The sequence below is a fragment of the Erinaceus europaeus genome, chromosome 14 (genome assembly GCF_950295315.1).
Source record: "Erinaceus europaeus chromosome 14, mEriEur2.1, whole genome shotgun sequence".
Taxonomy (NCBI): domain Eukaryota; kingdom Metazoa; phylum Chordata; class Mammalia; order Eulipotyphla; family Erinaceidae; genus Erinaceus; species Erinaceus europaeus.
In genome coordinates, this window is record NC_080175.1 from 3305948 (window position 1) to 3328378 (window position 22431).

Below are 22431 nucleotides of genomic sequence, written 5' to 3' on the forward strand. Positions count from 1 at the left end.
GTAATCGGCTATTCGCAGTCGGACCAGGCCCGGGAGGGGCATCCTGTAAGCGTGTCACAGACGCCGCACACCAAGTCTGCTTCTGCAGAGGACCCTCGACGGGAGTGTCACACGCACACCCGGTCAGTGTCCGCTCAGTGTCCGCAGGCCGCGGCTCAGACGGAGAGGTGCTCCCTCAGCTTCTCCATGACGCCGTCCATGCTGGCGCCCGGGACCAGCATCACCGTGCGCTGCGGCCGCAGGGGCGCGTCCTCAAAGGCCCAGCGGCCGGCCAGACACTCCGCGCTGTCGTCCTGCACCGAGTAGCTGAACCTGAGGCTCGCCGCCTGGGCCGAGAGAACCGCGCTCAGCGAGCAGGCGGCCAGGAGCCGGGCTCGGGCTCAAGCCACAAAGCTCCTCAGACGGGTGCTGGGGGGGGGGGGGGGCAGGGGTGAGGGTGCAGGGTCCCCACGGTCGCAAGCAGGTCCCGCCGCCAGGCAGCCCGCACCTACAGCCTCACCTCGTAGAAAAACTCTTCTTCTGCGTTGGCGAACAGGAGCCGCTCCGCCTCCTGGCTGCCGCCTTTCGTCGCCGGCTGGCGCTTTCCCGCTTCCACAAACGTCTTGCTGATGAGGAGGAAGGAGCAGCAGCGCCCGCACGGCTTGTTGGCTCTGCGCGCCTCAGCGAGCTCCTTCCTGCGGGGGGCGGGCACGGCCTTACCTGCGGGCCGGGCGGGGGCAGCGACCAACACACACACAGACACTCAGAGACACACACACACACTCACACACACAGACACACAGACACACCCGCACTCTGTGCTCTGTGCAAAGCCCCTAGCTTATCAGGTAGAGCGCATCTTCCCTCACGGGGCTCTGGGTTCGATTCAAGAACGGTGCAGTAGTGCTTTGCTGGCCTGTCACTAGAGCACGCGGGTACCGAACACTGCGTGCGTGAGGTCCTGAGCTCAGTCCTAAGCGCTGCTCTCTAAGTAAACGGCCGGGCGGTGGCCCACCCAGTGTGACAGGCCACAGTGCGTGAGGACCCAGGGTCAAGCCCTCAGTCCTCCCCTGCGGGGGGATGGGGGAGCTTCACAAGGGGTGCAGCAGGGCAGAGCTGTGTCTGTCTCCCCTCCCGTCAATCTAATAATAATTAAACAATAAAGCGAGCGCTTGGTAAATGGCCAGGACGACGACCCCCCGCCCGCCCGCGGCTGCCCGCGGCTCACTGCAGCTGCTGGTGCATGGGCAAGGCGACCTGCGGGGGCACGTTCACGAATCTCTCGCTGAGCAGCAAGCCCACCGGCCTGCCGGGGTCGCTCAGAAGTTCGGTCAGCCGCTCAGCCGTGCCGCGCTCGCAGCTCTTCTCGCAGGCGCTCACAATCAGCTCCTTGATCTGCTCGGCACAGGCGGTGCCCTGGGAGCGGAGAAGGGAGAAGAAGGGAGAAGGCTCTGTCCTCTGGGGCGGAGAAACCAGGAGGAGCAGGCCAGGCAGCGAGCAACTGCGACCCCCCCCCCCCCCCCCCCGCTCCCGGGTCAGGTCGGGGCAGCCCTGGTCTTCCCAGCTGGCGGCCAGCTGCCTGTGGACAGTCACACCCCGCATCGGCACCGAGCTCCAGGAAGAAACAGCCGTCCTGGCCCCGGAGTCGTCAGTGCACAGGGACCCACCCGCTCTAAGCCGCCCAGACGAAGTGCCTCTCGCAGGGCAAGACTTCCTCCACAACTGCACGAAAGCACCTGCCTGTCGGCCGGGCAAGTCAGGGGGTGCCACCCCTCCACCCGTGACAGACCTTCCTCTCCGTCAAGTTCAGCAGACTTATGAAGCCAAAGACCTCGTCCTCCACGTCGCCGTCACTGTCGCTGTCTCCCGAGGCCGCCGTTTGCTGTCCAGACAAAACAAGTCTCAATTTGGGACAGGCGGGCCGGCCAGCGGCCACCCCTGTCCGCCAGGGCGCGAAGACCAGACCGCGGGACACAAGTCGCTCCAGTGCCCTATGGACAGACTTGTCATCCCAGGCTCCCGCCGCTCCCCGAGCCCAGGTCACCCACAGGCCCCGCAGGACGTGCCCGGCCCCACCAGGCCCCATCACAGCCCAGCCCAGCCCGTCCAGTCCCAGCCCAGCCCAGCCCCATCACAGCCCAGTCCCATCACAGCCCAGCCCCATCACAGCCCCATCACAGCCCAGCCCCAGCCCAGCCCAGCCCCAGCCCCAGCCCAGCCCAGCATCAGCCCCATCACAGCCCAGTCCAGCCCAGACCCGCTCACCTTGATGACGCTGCCCACGTGCTTCTGCTGCACCAAGAGCGCCGCCAGCTCCGCCGTGTCCACCGGGGCCTTCAGGAACAGCTGCGGGGCAACGGGCGTCAGGGTCTCGCCGCAGCACCGGCTGAGCCGACTCGGCACCCCACAAGCGACCAACTGACTGGACAGACCCACCGACTGACCGACCGGTTGTGGAGGGGCAGGGCTGGGGCAGGGCAGGGCGGGGCGGGGCGGGTGCTCGGCCCAGGGCCTGCAGGTGGGGAGGGCAACAAGGGCCCCAGACCAGGGGGTGCGGGACGTGGCCTCTCTCTGCTGCCCCCCGCCCGCCCCCCGCAGACAGAAGACCCGGCGGTACCTGCCGCAGCAGCCTCCTCACCCCGTCGTAGTCGCCGTCCGCGATGGCGAACGCCTCGAAGTCCACGGTCACCTCCTGGTGGCACACGGGCGGCGCGTCACCACCCCCCCCACCCGGGGGAGTCAGGGAGGCTCCCCGGAAGGGGGGACACGTGAGCCGGGCACGCCTGGCACGGGGGCCGCGATGGCTGATGGCACGGCCCACAGAAGGGGACGGACAGACGGACGTGCCAGGGGCCAGGCCGCTCGCCCCCTCTCGGCGCAGCAGCCAAGGAAGCCCCCCCCCCCCCCCCCCGCGACCTCGGGGCCAGGCGTGACGGCGCACAGGGACCCGGGTTCGAGCCCCAGGCGTCTGTCTCCCCCCCAATCTCTGTCTGTCCAGATAAACTGAGGCGGCGGTGATGCAGAGACGCTCCTGCTGCTCCTAGGTCCCGGGTTCAACCCCCCAACCGCCGGCGGCCAGAGCGCAGCAGGTCCACAGGCAGACAGACGGCCAGGCTCCGTCCCTCCCGCCCAGGTGACGCACGTCTGTCCACTCGGCCTGGCTCTGGGGACGCCCGGCAGGCCGGGGACTCGAACCCGGGCCTCACGGGGTGCCTGTGTCTGTGCCCCGCCGCCCCCACCGGTTTCTAAGAGGCCGGGGACCCAGCCGGTGGCCGCCTCCTCCCAGAAGGCAGGGCACGCGCTGGACTCCGGCCCGGGTTCGAGCCTTGCTTTGGAGGCGCGGACGATGAGGAGCATAATGGGCTTGCGGAGGCTCTCCCGCCCCGGCCCCCGGTTCAGGCCCCGGTTCAGGCCCCGGATTCAGGCCCTGGTTCAGGCCCCGGGTTCAGGCTCCGGGTTCAGGCTCCGGGTTCAGGCCCCGGGTTCAGGCCCCGGTTCAAGCCCCGGGTTCAGGCTCCGGGTTCAGGCCCCGGGTTCAGGCCCCGGTTCAGGCTCCGGTTCAGGCTCCGGGTTCAGGCCCCGGTTCAGGCCCCGGTTCAGGCTCCGGGTTCAGGCCCCGGGTTCAGGCCCCGGGTTCAGGCCCCGGTTCAGGCTCCGGTTCAGGCTCCGGGTTCAGGCTCCGGGTTCAGGCTCCGGGTTCAGGCCCCGGGTTCAGGCCCCGGGTTCAGGCTCCGGCTTCAGGCCCCCGGTTCAGGCCCCGGTTCAGGCCCCGGGTTCAGGCCCCGGGTTCAGGCTCCAGGTTCAGGCCCCGGTTCAGGCTCCGGGTTCAGGCCCCGGGTTCAGGCCCCGGTTCAGGCCCCGGGTTCAGGCCCCGGTTCAGGCCCCGGGTTCAGGCCCCGGCTTCAGGCTCCGGCTTCAGGCCCCCGGTTCAGGCCCCGGTTCAGGCCCCGGGTTCAGGCCCCGGCTTCAGGCTCCGGCTTCAGGCCCCCGGTTCAGGCCCCGGTTCAGGCCCCGGGTTCAGGCCCCGGGTTCAGGCTCCAGGTTCAGGCCCCGGGTTCAGGCTCCGGGTTCAGGCCCCGGGTTCAGGCCCCGGGTTCAGGCTCCGGCTTCAGGCCCCCGGTTCAGGCCCCCGGTTCAGGCCCCGGTTCAGGCTCCGGCTTCAGGCTCCGGCTTCAGGCCCCCGGTTCAGGCCCCGGTTCAGGCCCCGGGTTCAGGCCCCGGGTTCAGGCTCCAGGTTCAGGCCCCGGTTCAGGCTCCGGGTTCAGGCCCCGGTTCAGGCCCCGGGTTCAGGCTCCGGCTTCAGGCCCCCGGTTCAGGCCCCGGTTCAGGCCCCGGGTTCAGGCCCCGGGTTCAGGCTCCAGGTTCAGGCCCCGGTTCAGGCTCCGGGTTCAGGCCCCGGGTTCAGGCCCCGGTTCAGGCCCCGGGTTCAGGCCCCGGCTTCAGGCCCCGGTTCAGGCCCCGGGTTCAGGCCCCGGGTTCAGGCTCCAGGTTCAGGCCCCGGTTCAGGCTCCGGGTTCAGGCCCCGGGTTCAGGCCCCGGTTCAGGCCCCGGGTTCAGGCCCCGGCTTCAGGCTCCGGCTTCAGGCCCCCGGTTCAGGCCCCGGTTCAGGCCCCGGGTTCAGGCCCCGGGTTCAGGCTCCAGGTTCAGGCCCCGGGTTCAGGCTCCGGGTTCAGGCCCCGGGTTCAGGCCCCGGTTCAGGCCCCGGGTTCAGGCCCCCGGTTCAGGCCCCCGGTTCAGGCCCCGGTTCAGGCTCCGGCTTCAGGCTCCGGCTTCAGGCCCCCGGTTCAGGCCCCGGTTCAGGCTCCGGGTTCAGGCCCCGGGTTCAGGCTCCAGGTTCAGGCCCCGGTTCAGGCCCCGGGTTCGGCAGCACCGCAGGCTGGGCCGAGCTCGTGCCCAGGAAGCTGGAGCCGCACTGGCCGGGCCGGGAGCAGGCGGGTCCGAGGGGCCTAGCGGCTCAGCGACAGACGGACACGGACATGGAGAGAAGGACGCGCAGCCCCGCCTGAACCCGCGGCCCCAGGCCTGGAGTGGTTCCACCGAGCGGGGAGCCTGGACGCGGCAGATCGGAGAGGATGGACGGACGGGGGAGGATGGACGGACAGACAAGGGAGGGATGGACGGACGGACAGGGGAAGGATGGACGGACGGGGGAGGATGGACGGACGGACAGAGGGTGGGACGGACTGGGAGGATGGACGGACAAGGGAAGGATGGACGGACGGGGGAGGACGGACGGACGGACAGAGAGTGGGACGGACTGGGAGGACGGACGGACGGACAAGGGAAGGATGGACGGACGGACAGAAGGTGGGATGGACTGGGAGGATGGACGGATGGACAGGGGAAGGATGGACGGACGGACGGGAAGGATGGACGTACGGACAGGGGAAGGATGGATGGACGGACTGGGAGGATGGACGGACGGACAGGAGAAAGATGGACGGACGGACGGGGGAGGATAGACGGACTGAGAGGATGGACGGACGGACAGGGGAAGGATGGACGGACGGACAAGGGAGGGATGGACGGACGGACGGGGGAGGATGGACGGACGGGGGAGGATGGACGGACAGACAGAAGGAGGGACGGACTGGTGGGAGGATAGACGGACGGACGGGGGAAGGATGGACGGGCGGACGGGGAGGACGGACAGACGGCCGGGCGGCGCACCTGGTCCTCGGCGCAGAGCTCGGCCGGCGGCCGCGACCCCCAGCAGACGCCGCAGCTGCGCGGGCGCTTCACGGAGACGCGGACCGGCCCCCGGGAGCCGCCGCCGCGACGCGCTCACCTCGCCGACCAGGGCGGCGTCCTCGTCCTCGTCCTCGTCGTCCCGGTCGCTGGCGTCGTCCTCGCTGCCCTCATCCTCCACCCCGTCGTCTCCCTCGTCCTCATCCTCCGGACGCTGGGCCGGGGCGCCGGGCGGCTCCGGGACCCCGTCGCCCACGGCGCGCCGCTTGGGCCGGGACGCCATGTTGCCGGCCTCACCGCGCCTGCGCGACCAGCTCTCGCGAGACACTCGGACTCGCCCATTCACGCCGCGGGGGGGGGCGGCCGGATCCACAGAGACCCTCGGGGCGGGGCGGGGCGGCCTCCCGGGCGCCTCTGATGGGCCCGGCAGCCGGGAACGCTCGCAGTCCCAGCCCAGCGCGGGCTCCCAGCTGGCCCGAAGCTTCTTTCTGTAGCCGCGCTCCCGCGCCGCACGCCGTCTCCCTCTTCTCGCGGTGGTTCGGCCCATCTCGGCTCCTCTCCCCCCCCCCCCGGGGGAGGCGGTGCGCATGCGTGAGCCCTTTCCCCTTCCGGTCTGGCCGCACGGCGCGCGCAGCGTGACCCTGGTGACCCCCCCACGCACGCGCAGTCGCCAGGCTGCGCCGCCCACGTGGGAAGAGGCCCCGGCGGGCGGCTCCCGGCCTCCCACCGCGGCCCCCTGAGACCCCGGCCCGCGGGCGCCGGCAGCGGGGGACCCGGAGGTAGGTCGGCCCGGCCCCCGGGGGAGGGGAACCCGCGTGTGGACGTTCTCCCGGGCCGCGGATGGGGGCGGACGGCCGTCCCTACAAACACCTGCCGGCCTCTGTTTATTTATTGTTCCTTTGTTGTTGTTGTTATTGATGTCGTCGTCGGATAGGACAGAGAGACATGGAGAGAGGAGGGGGAGACAGACAGACATATTTTTAAATTATTTATTTACCCTTTTGCTGCTCTTGTTGTTTTTTTATTGTTGTTGTAGTTATTGTTGTTGCTATTATTGATGTTGTTGTTGTTGGAGAGGACAGAGAGAAACGGAGAGAGGAGGGGAAGACAGAGAGGGGGGAGAGAAAGACAGGCACCTGCAGACCTGCTTCACCGCCTGTGAGGCGACTCCCCTGCAGGTGGGGAGCCGGGGCTCGAACCGGGGTCCTTAGCCAAGCTCGTCTCCTTTTAAAGGCAACGGGAGTGGGGGTGCTTCAAGGGGGTCACACGAGTACATTCCTAGAATAAACTTTCTGAAACTACCGTGTGGTAGGTGCCAGGAAGCCAGCGGGCAGGTTAGTGACAACTCTCACGGCACAAAGGTTACACGACACATGGGTTTCGATAACGTCCCCAGTCAGCCAGCAACTCTCTGCTGTCCCTGGGTAGGGAAAGGGGGAAATTCCTTCATTATCTAGTCCTCGAAAGGTTTGCTCTTTTTTTTTTTTTTTTTTTTTACATTTTTATTTTTATTTATTCCCTTTTGTTGTCCTTGTTTTATTATTGTTGTAGTTATTATTGTTGTTATTGATGTTGTTGTTGTTGGACAGGACAGAGAGAAATGGAGAGAGGAGGGGATAGCTTTGTATATGGGGGATTTCATTTTTTTTTTTTTTTTAAATATTTATTCCCTTTTGTTGCCCTTGTTGTTTTATTGTTGTAGTTATTGTTGTTGTCGTTGTTGTTGGATAGGACAGAGAGAAATGGAGAGAGGGGAGAGAAAGACAGACACCTGCAGACCTGCTTCACCACCTGTGAAGCGACTCCCCTGCAGGTGGGGAGCCGGGGGCTCGAACCCGGGATCCTCACGCCGGTCCTTGCGCTTTGCGCCACGTACATTTAACCCGCTGCCCCCGACTGACTTTTTTTATCTTGATTTGAGAGACAGCCAGAAATTGAGAGACACCTGCAGCCCCGCTTCGCCGCTTACGAAGCTTTCTCCCTGCAGGTGGGGACCGGGGGCTCGAACCCGGCTCCTCGCGCACTGTGAGGTGTGCACTCACCCAGGTGCGCCCCCGACGCCCCCACCCCGCTTACATTTTTATTTCATTTTTATTTATTTGTTTATTTTTCCGCTTACATTTTTCATGATGGACCGCGAGAGAGGAGGGAGACAGACCAGAGCACTGCCGGGGTCGCTCAGGCAAGTTCTGAGCCGCCTCCTGACTCGCCGGCTTCTCTCTGTGAGATGCACAGGCGGGGAGGCAGGTCTGCAGGTGTCTGTCTTTCTCTCCCCCTGTCTGTCTTCCCCTCCTCTCTCCATTTCTCTCCGTCCTATCCAACAACGACGCCATCCATAACAACAACAACAATAATAACAACTACAGCAGTAAAAAAGAAAAACAAGGGCAACAAAAGGGAAGAAAATAAATATTTTTGAAACAAAGATTTATTGGGAGGACAGCCCACCTGGTAGAGTGCACACCTTACAAAGTCCGTGACCTTGGGGACGCAAGCCCCCAGCACCACACGGGAGAACCATGACACCAGGGGAAGCTCCACAGGGGCTGGAATGGTGCTGTGGTCTCTTCCTAAAAAGCAAAAGGTCCAGGAGGTGCCGGCGTCTGCGATCCAGGTTTGCAGAGTAGCCTGGCAGTGGCTGCGGCGGACACACTCGGCCCAGCAGAGGGCAGCGCCGGCCACTGCACCTGCGCCCGCCTTTAACCTGGGCTCCATCCCCTTGTTTACCGGGAGAGCGAGCGCGGCACACCGACATGTGGTGGTGCCGGGGATGGAACCTGGGGCCCCGGGCACGCGAGTCCTGCGTCACCCACCGGGTCACTTCCCGGGGTGGACACTCCTGTTGCTGCCGCCTTTGTGACTGTCGTAAACAGCACTCCAGTGAGGGCCAGAGACTAGCCCACCTGGTAGAGTGCACACCTTACAAAGCCCAAGACCTTGGGTTTAAGCCCCAGCACCACATGGGAGAACCATGACATCAGGGGAAGCTCCACAGGGGATGGAATGGTGCTGTGGAACCTCCTCTCTCTAAAAAAAAAAAAAATTGTTCCGATACAGCAGGATGAATACGGGATGATCTCGCTCACAGGCAGAAGCTGAAAAATAAGATCAGAAGAGAAAACACACAGCAGAACCTGGGCTGGAGTTGGTGTGTTGCACCAAAGTCAAAGACTCTGGCGGGGGTGGGGGGTGGGGGGGTGGAGACACAGGTCCAGAAAGGATGAGAGAGGACCTAATGGGGGTTGAATTGTTAGGTGGAAAACTGGGAAATGTTATGCGTGTACAAACGATTGTATTTACTGACGACAGTAAAATATTAATCCCCCAATAAAGAAATAATATTTTTCTAAATATTCTCTTCCGTTGCCCTTGTTTTTTATTGTCGTTGTTATCGATGTCATTGTTGTTGGACAGGACAGAGAGAAATGGAGAGAGGAGGGGAAGACAGAGAGGAGGAGAGAAAGACAGACACCTGCAGACCTGCTTCACCGCCTGGGAAGCGACTCCCCTGCAGGTGGGGAGCCGGGGGCTCGAACCGGGATCCTTACACCAGTCCTTGCACTGTGCACTACATGTGTTTAACCTGCTGTGCTACCGCCCAACTCCCTAAAATAATTTTTTGAAATGTTGGTCCAGGAGGCTCTGGAGTTCATAAGAAGCAGTCCCCTGACCCGCTCCAGTTTTCACCTCTGGCGCTGGGTGGGCTGGTCTCAGGAGAGCTCCGTCTAAGCCCTGGAGCTGCCGACAGAAACGGTCACCACTGTGGAGCGAGTCAGAAAGTCCTTGGAGAGGACGTTCAGGGGCTGGGAGGCAGCCCACCGGGTAGAGTGCACGGCTCACCATGCTCAAGGCACTGGGTTCAAGCCCTAGCACCCCACAGATGACCGTGGACAGAGTGGTGTCTTGGCGTCCCCTCTCTGTCAAAAGAAGTAGAACAAGGAAACCGACCCAGGAAAGGTCACTGAGTGGTGTCATGCACACTAGTCAAGTCCAAAAAAAAGGGATTGGGAGCTGGGCGGTGGCGCAGCGGGTTAAGCACAGGTGGTGCAAAGCGCAAGAACTGGCGTGAGGATCCCAGTTCGAGCCCCCGGCTCCCCACCTGCAGGGGAGTCGCTTCACAAGCGGGGAAGCAGGTCTGCAGGTGTCTGTCTATCTTTCTCTCCCCCTCTCTGTCTTCCCCTCCTCTCTCCATTTCTCTCTGTCCTATCCAACAAGGAACGACATCAACAACAATAAAAGATATATATTTTTAAAAAATATTTATTCCCCTTTGTTGCCCTTGTTTTATTGTTGTAGTTATTGTTGTTATAATAAATGTTTTTTAAGAAGGATTTTGAGTCCAAGCTGGGCCCTGCAGGTGAAGTCAGTGAGCATGGGGGAGGGCCTTGGGGCAAACACAGAGCCTTGACTTGGAATTTCACTGTTTATTTAGACTGTCACTGCTCACTGTGGAGATACCGGCGGGCGTCCCTGGGGAGGTGTGTGTGTGTGTGTCCACGGCTCCCTGGAAGTCTGGAAGCAGTCTGCTTGCTCTGGCCTGGGACTTGGGCGCCTCACGCCTCAGAGTCCTCTTTACAGAACCATTGTGCTATCTGTGATCATTGTGCATCTCCGTCACATGTCTGTGACTGTTTAAAATATTTTTACTGACTGGGTGGAGGGAGACAGCATAATGGCTATGCAAAGAGACTCTCATTCCTGAGACTCTGAAGTCCCAGGTTCAGTCCCCTGCACCACCAGCCAGAGCTGAGCAGGGCTCTGGTTTAAAATAAATGATTTTTAAAAGATTTTTGTTAATATTTATTTATTCCGTTGTGTTGCCCTTGTTTTACTGTTGTAGTTATTGTTGTTATTGATGTCGTCGTTGAGAGGAAGACAGGGGGAGAGAAAGACAGACACCGGCAGACCTGCCTCACCGTCTCTGAAGCGATGCCCCTGCAGGTGGAGAGCTGGGGGCTCAAGCCAGGATCCTTACGCCAATAAATTTTTACTTATCATTGGATAGAGATAGAAATTGAGAGGGGAGGGAGACACTTGCCGCCCGGGCTTGAACCCGGTCCTTGCACATTGTAACGTGCGCTCAACCAGGTGTGCCACCGCCCGGCCCGTCACACGTCAGTCATTCATCATACATGTTTCAGTGCCTCCTATACATATTGTCCGTTTATCACATATGCGGAACTTCACTCAGGACAGACGGAGACTGGACAGAGCAGCGTTGTCGCACTTGCGGGGCTGGGGAGCCGACCGGGAGCGCCGGGCACGTTGTCAGGGGAGGGGAGCCGTGCCGCCCTCCCCCCGGGCCTGGGCCCTCACCGCCTGCCGCCCCCCAGCAACTCTGGGGCAAGGCTGGGCCTGGGGCCTTCGGGATGTCGTCATGTGTGCTCATACCCAGGGAGCTTGCGCTGACTGCTTTCACATTGCCGAGAAACAGAGAGAGAGAGAGAGAGAATAGGGCTGAGGAGTGGCACGCCCATTGAATGCACATAGTATAGCGTGCAGGGACCTGGGTGCAAGCCCCTGGTCCCCACCGGTGAGGGGAAGCTTCAAGAACTATGAAGCAGCATTACAGATGTCCCTGTCCCTCTCCCTTTCTTCTCCACTTCTGTCTCTATCCAAAGTAATTACATAAATAAGTGATATTTAGGGCTAGGGAAGGCGGCGTAAGGGTTCTTCAAGACTGCTGCGTGAGGCTCTGAGGTCCCAGGTTCAACCCCCAGTACCACCATCAGCCAGAGCTGAGCAGGGCTCCACTGGTCTTTCTGCCTTTCTTCCCCTCTCTCTCTCCACCCCTTTCTCTCTCTTTCTCTCACTAAAATATACTAAATAGAATATTAAATAATATATTTTTTTAAATAACCATCCTGGGGCAGGGCTAGACAGCATAATGGTTATGCAAAGTGATTCTCATGCCTGAGGCTCCAAAGTCCCAGGTTCAATCCCCTGCACCACCATAAGCCAGAGCTGAGCAGTGCTTTGGTAAAAAAACCAAACAAAAAAACCATCCTGTGGTCCGGGTGGTGGCACAGTGGAGAAAGCATCAGAATCTCAAGCACGAGGTCCTGAATTCAGTCCCCGGCAGCACACATACCAAAGTGATGTCTGGTTCTTTCTCTCTCCTCCTGTCTTTCTCATGACTAAATAATAAAATAACCACCCTGACCTACTACCTAGGAAGGCTGGCAGCCAGTGAGCCCCTGTGTGATTCAGCTCAGCCGGCCCTGCTCTGGTCTCCAGCTCCCGTCTGGCACCGGCTTCCCCCACGGCCCTCAGCCACCCCCCAGCGCTGTCGGGACCCAGCACCCTGTCCCTGGGCCTTATCAGGCTGTGCAGGGCAGAGGTGGGAGCCGCTCCCGATGCCCGTCCCCACTCCCCGCCCCACAGGCGTCGGGAGAGGCGGGTCTCACTCAGGCCCTTTCTCATCTGTCACTGCGGGAGACGAAGACGGAGGGCAGCCAGTCCAGACGATGAAAGTCCTTCTGCTGAGAGACCCAAAGGAGGACGAGGGAGGGCAGGACCCCTACGTCAGGGTAGGAGTCGGCACAGCTGGCTGGGGCGGGCGGGGGGCTGTCAGGGTAGGGGTCGGCACAGCTGGCTGGGGCAGGGCGGGGGGCTGTCAGTCAGGGTAGGGGTCAGCACAGCTGGCTGGGGCAGGGCGGGGGGCTGTCAGTCAGGGTAGGGGTCAGCACAGCTGGCTGGGGCAGGGCGGGGGGGCTGTCAGTCAGGGTAGGGGTCGGCACAGCTGGCTGGGGCGGGGCGGGGGGCTGTCAGGGTAGGGGTCGGCACAGCTGGCTGGGGCGGGCGGGGGGCTGTCAGTCAGGGTAGGGGTCGGCACAGCTGGCTGGGGCGGGGCGGGGGGCTGTCAGGGTAGGGGTCGGCACAGCTGGCTGGGGCGGGCGGGGGGCTGTCAGGGTAGGGGTCGGCACAGCTGGCTGGGGCAGGGCGGGGGGGCTGTCAGTCAGGGTAGGGGTCGGCACAGCTGGCTGGGGCAGGGCGGGGGGGCTGTCAGTCAGGGTAGGGTCGGCACAGCTGGCTGGGGCAGGGCGGGGGGCTGTCAGACGCGCCTGCCCTGTGCCCGGGTCTGCGCCCGTTGTCCTCAGGCTACTCTCATCTGACCGCAGGAGCTGGGCCTGTGCGGGCTGGAAGCCACTCTGATCCCCGCACTGTCCTTCGAGTTTCTGTCTCTGCCCGCTCTCTCCGAGAAGGTGAGTCCCGCTGGGGCTGAGGGGGTCCAAGCCCCCAGTCACCCCCAAACCTCCAGCCAAGCCAGCCGGCATCAGCTCTGTGGCCCTGGGAGCCTCCAGCCGCCCCGGTGGGCCCCTGACCTGAGAGCCTAGGCACTTATCTGCTGCCCCGCCCCGTCTAGCCCGCCCTGCTGGCCTCCTCTGGGCGCCCAGGCCCCCCTGGGACTGTCCCGCCCTGCTGCAAACCGCAGGCAGCGCTGGGACTTGCGCCCAGGGGTGAACAGAGGCAGAGCCGAGCCCCGTAGGCCTTCCGGAAGCTCCGGAGTAAAGGCTCTGCGTGCGGCCCCTGTGCCAGCAGCACCCAGTCCCCTGCCAGGTGGCCTTCTGGGGACCCTTAGCACGGGGCGCCCCGTGGCGCACTGCACACCACCAGCCTCGCGGGGAGCCCCTCTGAGCGTCTCTGCTTGAGCAGTGGTTGGGGTGGGGGGCTGACATCACAGGTATGGGGCTGTTGGTGCTGGCTCAGACAGCACCCCTGAGCGTGCCAGCTGTGTGGCAGAGGCAGGCCCGGCCGAGTGGCGCCCCTGCTCCTCTTCTGCGCGTGCCTAGAGACTGGGCAGTGCCGGGCACCCAGCTCTCCCTTGCCGTGGGGCGGTGTGTGGACAGGTGGAGGACGGGTGGACAGTGGCCGGAAGAGCAGATGATGGGCAGGTGGGAGGATAGACGGATGAGGGAGAGAGGGAGGGAGGAAGGGACAGATGATGAGGGATGAGTGCTGGTGGGTGGATGGGCAGATGGATGGGTGGCCGGTGGCTAGGTGGATGGGAGGACAGACGGATGGATGGAAGGATGAACGCTGGGTGGGCGGCCGGCCAACCCCATGCACTCAGCGAGCCTGGGGGGCTCCGGGAGGTGCGGCCCCACTGAGAAGCGCCCGGTGCCGCCCATGCAGCTGTCTCGCCCCGAGAGCTACGCGGGACTCGTCTTCACCAGCCCCAGAGCGGTGGAGGCAGCGGAGCTGTGTCTGCAGAGGGGCGTCGGCGAAGGTGGGTCTGCTGGGCCAGGCTGCGGGGGGCGGGGAGGAAGTGAGCCCCCATCCTCCAGGACCCCCGGAGTTAGAGTCAGAGCAGGGTGTTTCCTGCTCAGTGCCCGCACTACGAATCCACTGCTCCTGTGGCCTTTTTTTTTTTTTTTTTTTGATAGGACAGAGAGACATTGAGAGAGGAGAGGAAGACAGGGGGAGAGAATGACAGACACCTGCAGACCTGCTTCACCGCCTGTGAAGGGACCCCAGTGCAGGTGGGGAGCCGGGGGCTCGAACCGGGTCCTCGCTCTTCGTGCTGTGCGCGCTGAACCCGGTGCGCCACCACCCGGCCCCTTGGATTCTTGACATTTGGGGAACTTTTTTTTTTTAAGAATTTATTCATTCATGAGAAAGATAGGAGGAGAGAAAGAACCAGATATCACTCTGGTACATGTGCTGTCGGGGATTGAACTCAGGACCTCATGCTTGAGATTCTGGTGCCTTAGCCACTGCGCCACCACCCGGCCCCTTGGATTCTTGACATTTTAAAAGCACCGTGCAGATTAGTTCCCGACTGTTTAGCGCTCACAAACACACCTGCTAACACACATTCAGATGTCTCCTGTGCCGAGACCGAATACCCTAGGCAGTGATGTCTCCTCCGCTGCCTGCAGAATACAAACCGGTATTCAGAGGGTGTCCGTCTGTCCGCGCGGCTGCTCTCACTGTCGTCGGCTGAGAGTCACCCGCGGGCCGGGGACGGGCGGACAGCCTCGGTGGAGTTCCGGGTGGCCTCCCGGGTGACCGCCATGCTTCATTCACAGTCTGGAGCAGGTCTCTGAAGGACAGATGGAACGCGAAGCCGGTGTACGTGGTCGGAGACGCTACGGCCTCTCGAGGTGAGCAGTCGGGGCGGAGCAGGTTTGCAGGGGGAAGCGCCGCGTTGCGTCCCGGCACCTAGGCCGAAACACCCTCGGCATTTTCAGAGTGAGGAGAAAGACCAGAGTGTGTGACTTCCTCGGTTCTTGCCCTCGCTGCACTCCACGGGAGTTGATCTCAAGGAGTCGGATGGTGGAGAGTCCCCAGCTTTGGAGACAGCCCGGCAGGGGAGCCACCCGGCCTGCCAGCTGCGGTGGGGGACAGAGGCTCAGTCCCTGGTGCCACCCGGCCTGCCAGCTGCGGTGGGGGACAGAGGCTCAGTCCCTGGTGCCACCCGGCCTGCCAGCTGCGGTGGGGGACAGAGGCTCAGTCCCTGGTACGACACTCATGTCAGAACGGAGTGGTGCTCTGGTCTCTCTCTCTCTCACACACACATAAAAGTAAGAAGATGACTTTTTTAAATGTTTGTGGCTGTGTCACAGCGACACACCAGGCTCACGTGCTGGAGACCCCAGACTTGCCGGGTTCAACCCGGGCCCCCCCACGTGCCGCCACTGAGCAGCATATTGGGCCTTTTTTCCCCTCCTCTCTCTCACAGTAAAATCCTTTTTTTTCTTTGTAAAGAAAAAGGTTGTGCCCTTTGTCTCACTCTCCTTTTCCCGATGACCTCTCCAAAGTCATTATTCTAGGAGAAATGAAGTGATATTTTTTTTAAGTGGTATCTCACTGTTGTCTTTATTTGCATTTCTCGGACAATCAATGACTTGGAACATTTTTTCATGTGTTTGTTGGCCTTTTGGATTTCTTCTTTGGTGAAAGAAGAAATAGTCCTGTTCATATCTTTTCCCCATTTTTGGATGGTGTCATTTGTTTTCTTGTTGCTGAGTTTAGTGACCTCTTTCTATACTTTGGTTATTAGCCTCTCATCTGATGTGGCATATAAAGATCTCCTGTTCTGTAAGGGGTCTCTTTGTTTGGGTGGTGGTTTCTTTTGCTGTGAAGAAGCTATTTAATTTGATGTAGTCCCATTGGTTTATTTTTTATTTAGTCTTCCTCGTAATTAAATTCATTTCATTGAGCATGCTTTTAAAATTTAGATGAAGAAGAACTCTGCCAATATTTTCCTCTAGTCATCTGATAGTTTCTAGTCTAATATCCAAGTCCTTGATCCATTTGGAATTTACTTTTGCGTTTGGTGAAATATAGTGGTTCAGTTTCATTCTTTTGAATGTTTCAACCCAATTTTTCCAACACCATTTGTTAAAGAGACTTTCCTTTCCCCATTTAATAGTCTGACAGGGCACCTGTATCTAAGATTAGATGTGCATAGGTGTGGGGAATGAAGTGATTTATCTTTTTACTTAGTTACCTTTTTTATTTGCTAGAGATAGCCAAAAATTGAAAAGGAAGGGGAACATAGAGAGACACCTGCAGACTCTCCTGCCTGAGGTTCCAGAGCCCCAGGTTCAGTCCCCCGCCCCACCGTACGCCAGAGCTGAGCAGCGTTGTGGCAAAGGAGAGAGACCTGCAGCCCTGCTTCACCACTCGTAAAGCTTTCCTCCTCCAGGTGGGACTGGGGGCTTGAACCCGGGTCCTTGCTCACTGTAACGTGCGTTCAACCAAGCGTGCCTCCACCCGGCCCCACGAAGTAGTTTCTCTCTGTTCATGTCTGTGGTGGCATGGTTTACGCTTGAAGGGAACGTAAATGACCGCGTTTCCTGGCCCCTCTGAGGGTACGTTGCCGACTTGCCTCCGCCCATCCCGAAGTAACTGAGTCCCCGCGCCCCCAGACACGAACGTCTTCTGTCACCGCCACCGTGAGAGCAAGAGCACCGCTGGGCACACCACCCACCGCCTCTGCACCGCGGCCCTGTGAGCTTCGCCAGCTGCCCTGACGTCCGTCTAGTTTCGCGGGAGCCCGGCTTCCTGCAGCTCTGGCGTCGCCTCTGGGGGTCTGCTTTCAGGATCGGGGTTTTTTTTGGGTTTTTTTTTTTTTTTGCCTCTGGAGTTATTGCTGGGGCTTAGTGCCTGTCCTATGAATCTACTGCTCCCGGTGGCCATTTTTTCCCCTTTTTGGCTAGGGCAGAGAAATTGCAAGAGCAGGGGAGAAAGGAGCGTCCCCCTGCGGGTTTGCAGCGGGGGCTTGAACCCGGATCCTTGTGCGGGTCCTCGCACTCAGTGTTATGCACGCTTGACCCAGTGTGCCGCCTCCTGTCCCCTCCCCTTTTGCTTACTGGGAGAGAACCAGGGCGTCACCCAGCCTGTGCCCTATGCTCAGTCCCCTCCCCGGCCCTGCTCGGCCCACTTCGCCTCCGAGACCTCAGCACCGTTCGCTGCCGTGACGGTGGTCACCTCCACAGGCCCCGCCTGGCCGTCTGTAGGGTCACCTCTCCGGCACAGGCTGTCACCCTCAGGTCACGCAGGCCAGAGGATCCGTCCCCGTGAGCTTGTGGGGGGACTGCAGTTCCCAGGGCTGAGTAACTGGCCCTTGTGGCCGGCTCTGGGTGTGTCCGAGTGGGTGGTGGTCACCATGCGGCCGCCTCACAGATGCCTGGGCCCTTCCCAGCCGGGGACAGGTGGTGCCATTCACACGTCAGTGGGGGGCCGCCCCAAGCCCCGTCTCGGGTGGCTGCTAAACCAGGTGCACAGCCTGTCGGGGGCGTCCCACATTCCTGACCCAGGTGTCGGGGGCGGGGAGCCCTTCTTTCTGCACAGCACCCAGGTCTGGGGAAGGCCCGGCCCGATGGCCACCTCCTGCCCCCTGCGGGAAGGGGGTGTCACAGAGGTGGCTCCTCAGCCCCCACCCAGAATGTGGCGGCAGGAGTGCCCCCTTCAGCCTGCCCAGGGCACCCCACGAACCCTTCCTGACCTGGCACAGGCCACAGCGAGGGGTCCGTCTGGCTTCCTTGCTCTGTGCTGCTGTGCGGTGCTCACGCCTCCTGCAGACGGCAGCCAGGACTCAGGGTAGCTCGCCTGGGGGGCTGATCTGCCACCTGTGCTGCCCAGGTTCCCACCTGTCTCTCCCTCTCTCTCTGCCCCAAAAAAATCAGCCTGGAGCTGTGAATCCCTGACGGTAAAAATAAGTAAGAACACAGCCCTGCTGGAGCGCCCCAGGGAGGCCCGAGAGCTCAGTGATAGGGCGCACACCTTGCCACACTTGGGCTCAGGATCAAGGCCCGGCTCCACGTGGGCAGCGGCCAGGCAGTGGCGCACCTGGTAGAGCGCACATGTCACAGTGCGCAAGGACCCAGGTTCAAGCCCCCGGTCCCCACCTGCAGGGGGAAAGCTTTGCGAGTGGTGAAGCAGGGCTGCAGGTGTCTCTCTGTCTCTCTCCCTCTCTGCCTGCCCTCCCCTGTCAATTTCTGCCTATCTGATAAAAACTATGGGAAAAGAAGCAGCAGCCCTTCTGCTGTGGCCATGCTTCTGCCCCCCCCCCCACACCCCGACACCAAGGAACAGGGAGGAAGGTGGGGGAGGAGGGAGCAGGGGCACCCCAGGGTCTGGGAAGACAGAGCAGCGGGACTGGCGAACCTGGTGTTCCGGACGCCTGCCATGTGGCTGCAGCCCCCCCCCCAACCCCCAGAGGTGAGCTCGGCGGGCTCAGACACATGCAGACACGGCCCAGAGTCTGAGGAGGGCCGCAGCACCCTTACGTCTGGCAGGAGGCCTGTGATCTCCCTGCCTGAACCCCGAGGCCAGAGAAGCCCCATCACAGAGGCTGGGAGAAGGCTCACCCGGTAGCGACTTCACTCTGCAAGGACCCTGGTTCAAACCCCAGCTGCTGCGCGGGACCTCACGCAGGGCTCCGGGGGAAGCTGGGTGGACAGGCCGGCGGTGCTGTGGCGTCTCTCCTCTTTCTAGCTCTGTCTGAAAGTTCTAAGAGGGCGGAGGAGGCAAGTCCGCCAGGAGCAGCAGAACTGCGCAGGCGAAAAGCCAGCACAGTAACAACACGAGAGAAAGAAATGTGTCTCCTTGTTCTCCAGTGAATAAGATGGGCCTGGACACGCAGGGCGGGAGCTGCGGGAACGCCGAGAAGCTGGCCGAGTTCATCTGCTCCAGTACGTAGAGAAGGGTCTCCCCAAAGCAGGCCCGGGGCGGGGGAGCCTCCGCGGGGACTCGGCCCACCCTCACCGTGTCTCAAAGGACACAGCCTTTCAGAGACGCCTGGAACCCAGGCCGCGTAGCTGCCGCACCTGCCGTGGGCTGGGTGGCGGTGGGCCGGCCCGTGGCCTCCTGCTTCCTCCTCAGAACTTCCCCTTCTGGGTCCAGGGCCGACTGGAGGCCCCAGGTTCCCTCCTCAGTGGGCGGTATACACCCAGAGCTTTAATGGGCCCCTGGGGGGGCGCGTGTTTACCTCAAATTTGGGGGGTGGGTGGGAGTGTGTCTTAAAGTGATTCTGGGGTTGACAGCTTCAGAGGGTGGTCCGCAAACCTGGGACAGCTGAGTGAGAGGGAGAAGGGCTTTGTCAGCCTAAACACAGGTTGGAGGGCTAGGCGGCGGCACACCTGGTTCAGTGCACTTTGTATTAAGCTCAAGGATCCAGGTTCAAGCCCCCACTCCCCACCTGCAGGGGGGAGGCTTCAAAAGCAGTGAAGCAGGTCTGCAGGTGTCTCTCTCTCTCTCTCCCTCTCTGTCTCCCCCTCCTCTCTCAATCTCCCTCTGTCCTGTCCAATAAAATGGAAAAAACAGTGGCCGCCAGGACCAGTGGATTCATAGTGCCAAGCCCCAGCGATAGCTCTGACGGCAATAATAATGGTAATAATGATAAAAATAAATAAATACAACTTGTAAGTTGGGGAGCTCGTCTGACCAGCCCAGGCTGTCAGGCAGGCTTCAGAAACAGGATGTGACGGGTTAAGCGCACGTGGCACAAAGCGCAACGACCGGCCAAAGGATCCGGGTTCGAACCCCCGACTCCCCACCTGCAGGGGAGTCGCTTCCCAGGCAGTGAAGCAGGTCTGCAGGTGTCTGTCTTTCTCTCCCCCTCTCTGTCTTCCCCTCCTCTCTCCATGTCTCTCTGTCCTGTCCAACAATGATGACATCAATAACAACAACAATAATAACTACAACAAGGGCAACAAAAGGAATAAGTAAATATTAAAAAAAAGAAAGAAAGAAAGAAACAGGATGTGGGGTCTGGCTTTGGGCCAGTTAAAGTCTCCAGCGGGAGTGCTGGGAAGGGAGGAAGAACACAACGGAGGTGTTGTTTTAAAGCCTTTATATCTATATAATCAGCGGCTTACAAGACTGTAAACTTGTGTGGAGGGCTGTCTGTCCTTCCACACCACACTCACCCCCGAACATCTGTGTCCCCACCCTCCCAGAGATAACCACCAGAGTTCTCACCAGGTCTCAGAGGTAGTTTGTTTACTTCTGGGTTTGTTTGTTTGTTTGTTTGTTGCAAGCCTAAGTGCTTCAGCTCTCTACATTCCACACGGGTGAGAGAAACCATCTGGTAGCTGTCTTTCGCCTCGTATTTCTCTAAGCACAGTCACCTGCAGTTCCATCCGTTCTGTCTCAAAGGACACTATATTTTTGACTGCAGAGTAGTATTCCATGGAGCATGTTATCTCATGACTAGGAGACAGTTTGAACTCAGAGTCCCAGGCAGGCATTACTGCAGTTTTGTTGTTTTTTTTTTTTGTCATGAAATAAAAAACTTTTAAGATGTATTTATTTTTATGTTGGCTAGAGACAGAAATAGAGAGGGGAGGGGAAGAGAGAGACACCTGCAGCATGCTCCACCCCTCATGAAGCTTCCCCCCTGCAGGTGCAGGCAGGGGCCTTGAACCCGGGTCCCTGCACACTGTAACATGTGCTCTCAGCCAGGTGTGCCACCGCCTGGTCTCAGATGTCGTTGTTTTTATGAGAAGTTGGCAGGGGCAGCGGTGGCACACCTGAGGGAGCCAGGTGTCACAGGGCACGCAAACCCAGATCAAACCCCTGGGCCCCCCCTGCAGGGGAAGCTTCGCGAGTGGTGAAGCAGGGCTGCAGGTGTCTCTCTCTCCATTTCTCTCTGTCCTAGCCAGTAAAATAGAAGGTAAAAGGGGAGAGAAAAGCTCACCAGGAGTGGTGGGTTGGCAGTGCCCAGCACCAAGCCCCAGGTGGTAATGTCAAAAACAAACAAAAAATATCACATGCATATTAAAAAGGGGGGGCTGCTGCTGCGTGGGGTCCCTAGCGTGGGGGACAGGAGTCCTTCCAGCACGGTGGCCGCCACAGCTGCTCGAGCCCCTCGGAGCCACCACGTGCCTGGGGTAGCGGGTCCCGGCCCTTCCTCAGTTCCTGCCGTCCTCAGGGGAGCCGCCGGCGCTGCCCCTCCTGTTTCCCTGCGGGACCCTCAAGAGAGAAGTGCTGCCCACGGTGCTCAGGAACAGAGGTGACGGCAGGGGAAGCGGGCTGGGTGGGCGGGGGGTTGGGGCTCCCCTTCCCGCGTGGGGTGCTGGCCGCTGCCCTTACTTTCGCTCTGCTTCCCACGCTGGCTGCCCTCCAGGGCAGAGTCTGGGATCCTTCCCTTGCAGGGGGAGAGGGGGTCCCTGGGACAGGGTCCGTGCAGGGAACTGGGCTCAGAGACCTCCTCCTCCCCCCTGGGGCTGTGGGGACTGCCCCCCATGCTGGGCCCACCCATGGCTGGTCAGGGACCGGGGGTCCTCGAGGGGTTGGGGACTGCCAGCCTGCCCACGCTGACTCAGGGGCGTCCCCAGACCCTTCCTAATCGTGACACCGGGAGGTGCCCCGCCCCACCCCGCCGTCCTGAGAGTGGGTCTTAGTGGCCTGCTCCCCCAGGGAGCCACAGCAGGGTGGCCGCCCCTGCCGACCCCACTGGTGCTCTGAACGCCCAGCCTCAGACGGAATGCCACGTGGGTCAGCCGTGGACAGGCTCAGCGCCCCTTCAAACCATGTCCTGCAGTTTGCCTGAGGGTCCATCTGGCGGGGTTCCCTGGCCCCAGGGTCATGGTGCAGCCCCAGAAGCCCAAGCGAGCACCCAGGAGCTGCCCAGACCTCCTTCTCCCCGCTGCCGCCAGCTCCTGCTTGCTCAGCGACCTGAGCCCCACTGCGGGTGGCCTGCTGTGCCCCAGGAAGCTCAAGGCCCTCCTGGTTCTGCTTGTGCCCAGGCATCCCCCTGGAGCCCATCACCGTGTACGGCACCGGCCCTCACCCCAGCCTCCAGGCCAGCCTGAGCAGCTACTGCGCCCATCAGGTGCCTGGGCGAGGGGGCTCTGGGACGTGGGGTCCAGCTCCCCGGGTTACTCTGGAGACCCGGCCTTTCCGAGCTCCATCCCGGGGACTGGCAGGGGGCACGGCTGTGAGGCCTCGTGGGGTCGGCCTGTGCCCACCGTCCTGCCTCCACAGGGCGTTCCCGCCAGCATCGCCTTCTTCAGCCCCTCTGGCATTGCCTACAGCCTCCAGCACATCCAGGAGCTGGCGGGGCCCCGTGTCCAGCAGATCAAGGTCAGACGGGGAGGGCAGGGCGGCTACCCCACCTCCCTGAGGGGCTCCCAGCACCCCTTCCTCTGCCCGCAACAGTGTGGACTCCGTGTGAGAGGTCACCCGAGGGTGGCCCGGCTCCCAGGGCTGCTCCCCCTCCCGACACCCACTGCCTGATGGGCCAGAAGGAAGCTCACTCAGCAGCACACAGCAGACACAGCTGTCTGTTCCCTTTGTCAGCAGGAGAGA

At 61.4% G+C, this 22431-nt stretch overlaps 2 protein-coding genes across 3 annotated transcripts; one reads left to right on the top strand and one right to left on the bottom strand.

Annotated features, from left to right (window-relative positions):
• Positions 1 to 111: 111 nt before the first annotated feature.
• BCCIP (BRCA2 and CDKN1A interacting protein) lies at positions 112 to 5978 on the bottom strand. 2 transcript variants are annotated; one of them, XM_016188480.2, is made up of 7 exons: positions 5768 to 5978; positions 2618 to 2671; positions 2245 to 2325; positions 1769 to 1861; positions 1208 to 1395; positions 500 to 674; positions 112 to 326 (listed from the first exon to the last, which is right to left on the bottom strand). In XM_016188480.2, the coding sequence occupies exons 1-7, from the start codon at positions 5948 to 5950 to the stop codon at positions 156 to 158; spliced, it is 945 nt and encodes a 314-aa protein (XP_016043966.1). In that variant the 5' UTR covers positions 5951 to 5978; the 3' UTR covers positions 112 to 155. The 2 variants fall into 2 exon arrangements, with proteins under 2 accessions (XP_016043966.1, XP_007523895.1); XM_007523833.3 differs by having other exon boundaries at positions 113 to 326; positions 2597 to 2671.
• Positions 5979 to 12034: 6056 nt separating this feature from the next.
• On the top strand, positions 12035 to 22374 carry UROS (uroporphyrinogen III synthase). The gene is made up of 8 exons (XM_060171094.1): positions 12035 to 12197; positions 12789 to 12872; positions 13804 to 13897; positions 14700 to 14774; positions 18738 to 18812; positions 21053 to 21133; positions 21870 to 21955; positions 22108 to 22374. Exons 1-8 carry the CDS (start codon positions 12135 to 12137, stop codon positions 22357 to 22359), a joined length of 810 nt encoding a protein of 269 aa, XP_060027077.1. The 5' UTR covers positions 12035 to 12134; the 3' UTR covers positions 22360 to 22374.
• Positions 22375 to 22431: the final 57 nt, after the last annotated feature.